We start from the raw sequence: 10335 nt of genomic DNA, 5'->3' as shown, positions 1-10335 counted from the left end.
CCCTAACCTATGGGATCCTACCCTAACCCTAACCCTAACCCTAACCCTAATGCACCCTAACCCTAACCCTAACCCTAACCCTAACCCTAACCCTAACCCTAACCCTAACCCTAACCCTAACCCTATTCCCTAACCCTAACCCTAACCCTAACCCTAACCCTAACTACCTACCTACCTACCTACCTCCTAACCCTAACCCTAACCCTAACCCTAACCCTAACCCTAACCCTAACCCTAACCCTAGCTGATGCCTCATCAACCCTAGTCCCACCCCATTTCTCCCCACCGACCACCACTCACTCTACTTGCCACTCACTAGCCCCTTGCCACCCGTACTCATCCTTTCTATGACCCACATCCACAGTCCCACCCATCCCACCATACTCATCCTCCATCCCACTATGCACATGGCTGTTCATGGGCCTGAATTGATTCTTTGATGGTGATTCACAATCCCCATCCCCCCATTGACACTTGCCGGTGTTACTCGTTCGTCTGAGTCGCATGTGCGGGTTGGTGGGTGACATGAATGTCATTCAACATTTTCATGATTCGCCACTCGTCACTCGTTCGATTGTTTGATGTTCAATTGATTGTCATTGATTATTGTCAATTGATTATTCGATTGTCTCTGTTTCTGTTCTTGTTGGCTGACCATGTTCCTTGCTCTTTGGCGTTCATGTTTTCACATGCTTTGTTGTTGCTATTGTCTGCCTTCATGTTCTGTTTTGGTTGTTTTTGCCTGTGATGGTTGACTACAATCGACATGCATTCTCATTGATCATTGCCTTTGCTCTTGTTGTTGCTTTGTATCATTATTCTTCATGCTTCATTTGCTCTTGACTCCCTTGTTTTCATCGACCTTGACTTCCACATCCACCATCGGGCCTTGCTCACTACAGTATCGTTTCTCATCTTTCTTGTCGTCAGTCATGGTCAATAGTTTTGCATGTTATGTATTTTGTGTTGACCCTGTTGTGTCGTGGTCATGGTTGATCTGCAGATCTGAACGATCAACCGCGCCCTGCCTCATCGACCTCAACGTCACCCGAGTCCATCCCATTGCCTGCTAGCTTTGTCCAGTCCCTGTTGGCTTACTCATATGTGTGCAGTGCGAGCCATGTATGATCTTTGGTTGTTGGTGTGGACGTCATTGCCTCGTTTGATGCTGGTTCAAGCTTTTCTTCAATCAATTCAATGTTCAACTCAATTAACGTCCGCCGCCTTCCCTCTGCCGGCTAAGTACCCGCCGCCCCTATCGCCCACACCCCACACACACCCATTAGCCTCATCATACTCACCCACATGCATCCGCAAGCCCAATCGCCATACCCACCACCATTCCGCCCGCCACGCCAATCACCTCACGACCCCCCTCATCCCCCCTACCACACTTATTACGCCCAATCACCACCAACCACTACCCTCACCCCCTACTCCACCACCATCACTATCATCCCAGCCACAACCCCCAGCCCCTTTGCCATGGCCATGCCCACCACCATCCCATCGCGCATCCCGCTTCCTCTTCCTCCTCGTCCTCCTCCTCTCCCCGCTCTACCTCACCCCTATCCGCATCCCCGACTGTGATACCGCCATCCCTCAACCATCACCAGTCATGCTGCCCATCGTTCAACCAACAGCAATCTCGAGCCACCCAGTCCCGACCCAGCCCCCTCAGCTGCCCCCGCCTCGCCGACCACCAGCCGCCAGCCGCCACCCGCTCGCCCGATCAGCCCACCTTCATCACCACCTAGCTCCCACCCACCACTAAAAATGCAACCCGCGACCACACTCCCGGCCATCCCTAACCCCACACCAGCACTAGTACCAATATCGTCATCATTCATAGTCATCAACCTCTGCTCACTTCCGCGGCGACTTGTTTGGTGGTTGAGCACTTCCTCATTTTGCCGTTCGAGAACATCACAACTCGCTACTGTGCCTTGATCTTCGTATCGGTCTTGGGCTTGGCCCTGGCGATCATGCGCCTGCGGAGCAGCGTTGGTGGCACACCCTGCTCTCCATCACTATCTTCGACGGCCATGAACACAATCCACATGACATACGCCAGAGCCATAAAGCTGAAGAGCCCGGCGATCGGACGCCCGACTGAGTCCAGTCCTTCAGCTGCGATGCGCGGCAGTGTCACTCCGCCGAGATACACCATGTACGCCACAGCTTGCACAGCTGGCAGCGCCATGCACCGCTTTGGTTCCACCAGCCCGACAAGCGAGACAACAATCATGCCGACGATGGTACACGCCGCCACACGAGCCACCTCTGGCGACCAGCCCTCGACTTTCCCCTCGAACAGCACATGTTTGGCCGAGCCGGTCCACAGCGTACCAGCAACGGGCCCGAGCACAATTACGTTGAGCAAGTACGGGAAGCGTTCAATGACCTCGTCAGCCATATGTTCTCCGTAACAACAGAGAGCCGTTTTGCTGCAACCTCCTCCGACTCGCGGCAAGGCACCCCGGGGACGGGGGCTGCCCATTCCACTCGGAAACTGCCAGCACGACTTCAAACGCGACACAGTCCGACTACTGCTCTCTCCCTCACATACACACGCACGCACACACGCACACACTATATCTCTCTCCCTTCCTCTCTGCCTTCTTGTTACCCATGGCAAGTGACGTGTCAAGCGAGCGCGAGCGGATGGTGCTCAAAGAGCTCGCCCGTGCCCGCGACCACATCCCCGACGACGAGCTCGTCTCGTGTGTCCGTGAGCTCGTGCTCGTCAGACTATGGTAAGCGCCCCATGCCGCCTGCCTCAGCTCGGCCTCTCCTCCTAGTATGCCCCCGCGCCTACTCACATGTAGATCCACCGGTAGCATCACTCCGTACAAAGAAGTGACGCTACAGATCCAGTTCCCTCCCGGCTATCCGGCCTCACCGGTGGTGGTCATTCTCAAGTCCAAGGCGCTGCCACAGAGCTTGGTAGCCAAACTGAAGAACCTGTGCGAAGCCGAAGCTGCTGCCCATGTTGCGATGTGCCAGGTGGTCCCGGTCTACGACAAGCTCAAGGGCTTTATGGTGCAGAATCTACTGATCGCAGCCTGGGATGAGTTGGTAGCACTGCGCTCCGACGGCGGCGACGGCGAGGAGACACTGTCGAAGAAGATCAAGCTGTACGAGGCCCAGGGCAAGGTCAAACTCGTTCTCGCTCAAGGCAAGTACAAGCTCACTGCTGAGCTCACCATTGACAACCAGTATCCGGCAAGCCCTGTCGAACTGGAGATCACACGCTCAAACTTTACCCCGCAGTACGAGGCCATGTTTGCCGCTCACGCCAAGGAGCTGGCGCGTCTGGCTGTTTCCGGGCCGCTGCAGCGGCTGTCAACGACCAAGACCAGATCGTCGTATGCTGGGTCGACTTTTGCCGAGCGCGGTGGCCGCCGAATTCTGGGCAAGACCCGCAGGCTGTTGGCCGACCTCGAGGCTGCCGAAGCTGCCGCGTCGACGCCCGAGCCGAGCAAGACTGTCGAGCCGCGGCGCTCACTGCTGGAGGTGGCTCAGTACCTGATGTCATCGGTTGCCAACTACCCTACCCAGCCGTGCCAGTGCTGCGAGGAGCCCGTGTTCCCGGCCGATCCGACAGAGCTCGGGAAGGTGACGTCCAAAGCGCTGCAGGTCGAGCGCGTGTACTGCGGTCACTTTTACCACTACGGCTGTCTCGACGTCTTTCTCAACTCGCCGCCATTCAACAGCGATGGCAAGCCATGCCCGGCGTGCGGAAAGCGCATCTTTCACCGCAAGTGGTCCAACGATGCCAAGGAGCTCGAGTCAGGATGGGCCCACAAGCAGGCTCGCCACCGCGAGATCGGCGAGGTCATCGACTTTCTGGGCGAGGATGCTGTCGGCGAGACATATGAGGGCGCTCCACCACCGTGGCTCGCTGGTGCTCTCGCTCGCGCTGGTCTCGTGGTCCCAGGTGATGTCGCGGCCGCGGCAACAGCTGCAGCTGCTCCGCCGCCGTCGTCTGCCGCCGGCAAGCGGAAGCGCAAGAAGAAGAAGAAGGCGACCGCGCGCATGGCGCAGGACGACATGTCGGCCTTTCTCTAATACTGAGAGAATACTCACATCATAAAGCTTTGCACTCTTCTGGCGAGAGCCCGCTGTCATGCAGACGCTCCTCGTTCAGCGCCCGGTCGATCTGGATGGCAAAGTCCGAGAGGTTGATATTCCCGATGTGGTTGTTGTCCGGACGACACTCACTGCATGCCACCGTAAAGTAGCGGACGCCAACGAGGTTGGCCAGCGTGCACGACTCGCCTGGGCCAAGAACTGGCATAATCTCTACAACGTTCTGCCCGCGGCGGAGGACATTGAGTGCGCCCCACATCGCGCCGCCGTGTACGCCCATCACCACCACGGCCGACCGCAGCAGCGCGTACTGCACGTCAGACGATAGATGTCCGAAATCGACCGCCACAGTGACATGCTCTGGATAGCGCTCGGCAAGCAGCGAGAGTACATCGTCCACGTTGGCGAGGAGCCGGTAGCGGGCACGCCGAGCATAGATGATGAGCCCGCGATGGGCGGCGTGGCGACACGCAGCCGAGTCTTTCGGGAACGCGGCAACCTCTGTGCCGTCAGCAAAGCACCGGCCAACTTCACAGATTTTGCGCTCCATCATCATGCCGCAGATGTCAAAGTCGCCGGTCGCTGCCGAGATGAGCGACGGGATCTCAAGCGTGACGTGAGCGTCGAGAAACGGGAACACCTTTTCCGCGTACGAGACAAGGACCGACGAGACGCCGCGGCACTCGGACGATGCACCCCGGTAGCCTTGCCAATGTGGGCCGTACAGCGGGAGCGGCGTAAACGCCACCAGCGGGAGTATGCGTGGGGGCGTGTCGGCCGGGGCGCGTGGAAGATCATATGGGTCAGAGTAGAGCGAGTGCCTGCCGAGCGCGAGCCAGGACTCGGAGACCGACTCGGGGCCAAATCCAGTGACGAGGAGCACCGAGGTGTTGAGCGGTGAAATGCCGAGAAGGTCTTGGACAATGTGAGCGTTGTGTGGGTCGGCGATGCAGTGACCAGGGTTCCGTGTTGTGCAATCACCGCGGACAATGATGGTAAGCGCAGGTGCGTCTGCAGCACGCGCATCGGTTTCAGGCAGTGAGTCCAGTGGGAAAACACCGACCAGCGACTTGGAGAGTCCCAGCAAGTCGTCGTATCCCTTCATCTCGTTCCAAAACACGGTGTGCGGCTTGCTCTTTCGCACGCAGTGTGCGGCGTAGCGACGCATGTACGGACTGGGCACCTCGACGGCCTGTCGGTCGGGATACTCGACCAGGTTGGTCGCCCAGCAAAAGTACGCCCTGTCCTCCTGGAACCAAGCGCTGTGCTTGGGAAATGTGGCACACTTGATGGTGGTCGGCCCGGAGCAGACCTCAACAGCCTCGGCCATGCGGGAGCGATAGTGGTCCCACCCGATGGCGGCGTCGACGCAGTCATGAATCTCGTGGGTGACAAGTGGCGAAAACGCGCCTCGAAACCGGTTCGCCAGCAAGTCGTGGACATCTTCGCCGGCATCGTCCAGGCCTGCTACCGGATGGTTGCCATGGACACGACGGCCGTCGGCCTTAGCGCCGCTCGGCTTGTCGGTTCCAATGTCGTCGCTCGCCTCACTGTGATGTTGCGCATGGACATGCCCTTCCCGTTCCAGCCCGTGCTGCAGCCTTGCCAGAGCCTCTTTCCGCTCTGTCTCTGTCGCCTCCAGGCTTCTCCGGTCGTGCTTGCCCGCCACGTGTACGTGGACATGCCGCGGGTTGCCGAGCACCCACGAGCTGGCCAGCAACTGGACGACGCCGATAGCAAAGACAGTTGCCCCGAGCACTACCACCAGCACTCGCCTCCTGCTCACCATGACAAGCAAGATGTTCCGTCTCCACAACCTTGGCTGTCTGCGTGAGGTGCTTGTGTCTCTGCCTGTAGCGACGAGCGAGAGCAAGAGTACGAGTCTGCCTTGAGTTGAGCTACAGATGCTGTCCTTTTGCTCGCCAGCCTCACACACACGCCGCGCCTCCTCGTCACGCCCTCAAACACCATCCCTGCTGCCATGTCCAGTCCCAGCCCCGATACCCACGCTCATCGCCGCTGCTCTCATCATCACATCGCTGCCACCAACCCACGCACGCTCCCACGGTCACAACACCATTCACGGAACAGGCAGGCGAACAGCAGCTCCACCCACAACAGTTGCAGTCGATTGCAGCAGACACTCCACTTCCACACCACAGCTATCCATGGATTCCGAGGATGAACAGCCTGCTGTGCGGTCGGAAGGCTTCTCCCGTTGCCGCCGCAACACCGACATGGCTGTGGGTCTGGTCGTCGCCATGGGCCTGCTCGTCGCCTACGCTCTGCTCCTTGGTCAGCTGATGGGCGATGATATTGACTCGTCTTCCACGGGCTTTATTGTCATCATCGTCTGCCTCGTCGTCTTCCACCTCGCGACTCTCGTCGGCTGCTGGTACATGTACGCAGTGGGCTACTGCGGCGAGATGTGCGCCTCTCCGGGAGCCGATGCTGAGATCAACTACGTTTACGCCTACTACGACTCGGACACCGACTCGGGCGATGGCACCGGCGACGAAGAATACTCCGCCTCGGACGCCCGCATCATTCTCACCGACTCGAGCTCCTAAAAAGTGAACGTCTCCTCCTCCCCTATCTCTGACTTGATCTCAAACTGCCTCGCCAGCCCGCAGTGCGACTCGCCTCGCCTCCCAACCGGCAGCGAAAACTCCACGACCGGCGCTGCCACCTCCGACCACCCCCACCGCCACCCCTCTCTGCCACCCTCCCCACGCCCACACCCACAGCCCACACATACCCCACCCTCACCCACCCACCCCTTCCATACACACTGTACGTACACCTCTCTCTGACACTCTCTCTGTCCCTCCCTCTCCCCACACTCCCCCCCACCCACCCACATCCTCCCCTTCCCGCCGCTCTCACAAGATTCTACACTCCAGAACGATCATGGCCGACTTTGTGCTGAACGTGGAGGTGTTTGAGAAGCGGATGGGCCGCGTGCTCGAGTCCTGGAGCAAGGACAACACCAATGAGGGTCTGTGGAATGGCGCAGACGTTCTCGTGCTCGCTGCAGGCAAGTCCACTGCGGCGTCGGCTGCCTCCAAGCCGGTCACCATGCAGACCTGGCTGTTTGACGTCGAGCTCCCGGACTGCGTCATCCTTGCCACCTCGGCCAAGGAGCTCACTGTTTGCTCCTCACAGAAAAAGGTGGACATTCTCCGCCAGCTTGCCCGCGACGGCTCGCCGTTCACCTTTGACTTTCTTGTCCGCAACAAGGCCGACGGCAACGCCGCCAACTGGTCCGCCATGCTGGCCAAGATTGCCAACTCACGCCAGGGCTCGCGACTCGGCATCTGCGGTGGCGAGAAGGCCGAGACCTTACTGACGGGCAAGTTTGCCAAGTCTTTCTTTGCTGCTATCCGCGGCGCCGGCGTCCCGCTCGTCGCCATCGACACTGCTCTCTCGGCCGAACTCGTCACCAAGGACGAGGTCGAGACTGCCAACATCCGCAAGGCCGCCGAGCTCGCAGCCGCCGTTGTCAACTCGGTCACCGTCAAGCGCATCGAGGTCGTTCTTGACAAAGGCACCGCAGTCACCCACGCTCAGCTCTCGACCGAGGCTGCCAACGCCTTTACCTCGCCGTCGGCCGCCGGCCTCACCGGCTTTGACGACGAGCTCGCCGACATGAGCTACACCCCGATGATCCAGTCGGGCGCCGACGTCCGGGCCGGTGCCCTGGTGGCGCCCTCGGGCGCGCCGCTTGCCAAGCGCGGCGTCTTTCTTGTCTCGATGGGCGGCCGCTACAACCTGTACAACGCCAACGTTGCCCGCTCTGTCCTGGTCAACGCCACCGACAAGGTCGACGCCTCGTTTGCTATCCTCCGCGCCGCTCACCAGTTCTGCATCTCCGCCGCCACGCCCGGCAAGACTTTTGCTGCTCTCTACGAGGAGACGCTCGCCTTTGTCGAGGCCAAGGAGGAGGGGCTCGGCCGCAAGCTTGCTGCCAACTTTGGCTCGTCCATTGGCATCGAGCTTGTCGAGCCCGACTATGTCCTTGGCCCGTCGTGCACCGCCCGCATCCGCGCAGGCATGGTCCTCAACATCTCGCTTGCCTTTCGCAAGCTCTCGGACAAAAAGTCCAAGCGAGCCGAGATGCGCAAGTTCGAGCTCGCCCTCGCGGACACAGTCCTCGTCGCTCCCGACGGCCCGGTCAACCTCACCGCCGCCGTCCCCTACGAGATTGTCTACGTTCTGGACGACACCGCCGAGACCGAGGCCGCCCGCGCCGCCCGGCTCGCCGAGGCCAAGGCCGCTCTCGACGCCCAGGCCGTCCTCGACGAGCGCCTCCGCAAGCGCGGCTCGGCCCAGACCGAGACCAGCGCCGCCGATGAGCAGCGCATTCGTGACCATCAGTCAGAGCTTGCCCAGAAAACGCTGGAGGAGGCCATCGCCCGCCACTCGGGCGAGGCCGCCGCCCGCGCCTCGAGCACTTCTTCGGCCATCGCCAAGATCAACTCATACCCGACGCCTGCTGCCTTTCCGCGCGCCGCGCGCCCGGACGCCATCTTTGTCGACATCTCGGCTGAGACCGTCTTTCTGCCCATCTACGGCCACGCCGTCCCTTTCCATGTCTCCACCATCAAGTCAGCGTCCAAGTCGGACGAGGGCGAGTACGTGTACGTCCGTTTCAACTTTGTCACACCCACCGCGTCGGGCAAGAAGCGTGCGTTCGAGGACCCCCACTCGATGTTTGTCCGCGAAGTCTCGTTCCGAGTCCCCATGACCCACGCCCGCAACCTCAACACCTCGCTGCGCCACGTCCAGGAGCTCCGCAAGCGCATCGCCGCCCGTGAGAAGGATCGCCGCGAGCGCGCCGACCTTGTCGACCAGGAGCGGCTCCGTCTGCTCAAGGGCCCCATCCCGCGCCTCAGCTCGGTCGAGATCCGCCCGCGCCTCGCAGGCCGCAAGGAGATCGGCGTTCTCGAGGCCCACGCCAACGGTCTCCGTTTCACCTCGCGCACCGGCGCCCGTGTCGACATCATCTACGCCAACATCCGCCACGCCTTTTTCCAGCCTTCAAAGTCGGAGCTCATTGTCCTCATCCACTTCCACCTTCACAACCCCATCATGGTTGGCAAAAAGAAGACCAAGGACGTCCAGTTCCTGCAGATGGCGTACAACGTCGAGCGCAACCTCTCCGGCCGCAACGCTCGCTCCGCCTTTGACATCGACGAGCTCGAGGACGAGCAGCGCGAGCGTCGTGAGCGTGCAAAGAAGAACGCAAACTTTAAGAAGTTTGCAGAGGCCGTCGAGGCCGTCGTCGAGACCAACAAGCCCGACCTCGACCTCCAGTTTGACGTCCCCTACCGCGACCTCGGCTTCCATGGTGTGCCCGAGCGCTCGACCGTCTTCCTCCAGCCGACCGTCAACTGCCTGGTCCACCTCGTCGAGACGCCGTTTGTCGTCATCACTATTGACGACATCGAGATCGTCCACTTTGAGCGCGTCCGCTTCTCGCTCCGTAACTTTGACATGGTCATCGTGTGGAAGGACTACTCAAAGGCCCCGCTCCACATCAACTCGATCGAGTCCAAGTACCTCGACGCCATCAAGGAGTGGCTCGACGGCAACAACGTCAAGTTCTACGAGGGCCAGGCCAACCTCAACTGGACTGCCGTCATGAAGCACATCACCGACGACGTCCCGGGCTTCTTCACCGACGGTGGCTGGTCCTTCCTCGAGGACGACGACGAGGAAGAGGAGGAGGTCATCGCGGACTCGGACGAGTCCGAGTTTGAGCCCTCGGGCGACGACGACGACGACGACGACGAGTTTGAGTTTGAGTCGGGCGAGGGCACAGAGTCATCTTACTCGGCCATCTCAAACCCCGACGACGAGCTCTCCGAGGAGGGCCTCGACGACGAGGCTCTCGAGCGCGAGGCCCGCCGCGAGGACATGAAGCGCTCCAGGCGCGAGCGCGACGATGTCCTTGGCTCTTCCCGCCCCAGCAAGCGATCGAAGCACCGCTAACCACGCCAGTTCTACCCCCACGCACTGCCCTTCCCCGCCTCCCCCCGCCTCCTGCCCGGCAATGTGCTTGCTGCGCGCCAATTCCGTAAACGCGGCTCTTGACAGTCAACGCAAACGTTCAAAATGATCCGCATGTACGTACGGTCCTCCACCCGCCCCACAGCAAATCCCAATACCCACCCCCCCCCCCCCAACCCACTTCCCCACTCCACTCTCCACCATGCAGGCAGAGGACCTCGCGTCATTCCT

The 10335-nt window shown here is 60.3% G+C and overlaps 2 protein-coding genes across 2 annotated transcripts; both read left to right on the top strand.

Annotated features, from left to right (window-relative positions):
• Positions 1 to 2631: 2631 nt before the first annotated feature.
• On the top strand, positions 2632 to 4071 carry AMSG_02204 (uncharacterized protein; the record flags this gene model as incomplete). The annotated part of the gene is made up of 2 exons (XM_013905766.1): positions 2632 to 2756; positions 2841 to 4071. 2 exons carry the CDS (start codon positions 2632 to 2634, stop codon positions 4069 to 4071), a joined length of 1356 nt encoding a protein of 451 aa, XP_013761220.1.
• Positions 4072 to 7002: 2931 nt separating this feature from the next.
• On the top strand, positions 7003 to 10086 carry AMSG_02201 (FACT complex subunit SPT16; the record flags this gene model as incomplete). Its single annotated transcript, XM_013905765.1, has 1 exon — positions 7003 to 10086. The coding sequence occupies one exon, from the start codon at positions 7003 to 7005 to the stop codon at positions 10084 to 10086; it is 3084 nt and encodes a 1027-aa protein (XP_013761219.1).
• Between the last annotated feature and the right edge of the window lie 249 nt (positions 10087 to 10335).

Source organism: Thecamonas trahens (genome assembly GCF_000142905.1).
Source record: "Thecamonas trahens ATCC 50062 unplaced genomic scaffold supercont1.8, whole genome shotgun sequence".
Classification (NCBI taxonomy): domain Eukaryota; order Apusomonadida; family Apusomonadidae; genus Thecamonas; species Thecamonas trahens.
The sequence above is the reverse complement of the archived record's forward strand: the minus strand, read 5'-3'. Positions and strand labels throughout refer to the sequence as shown.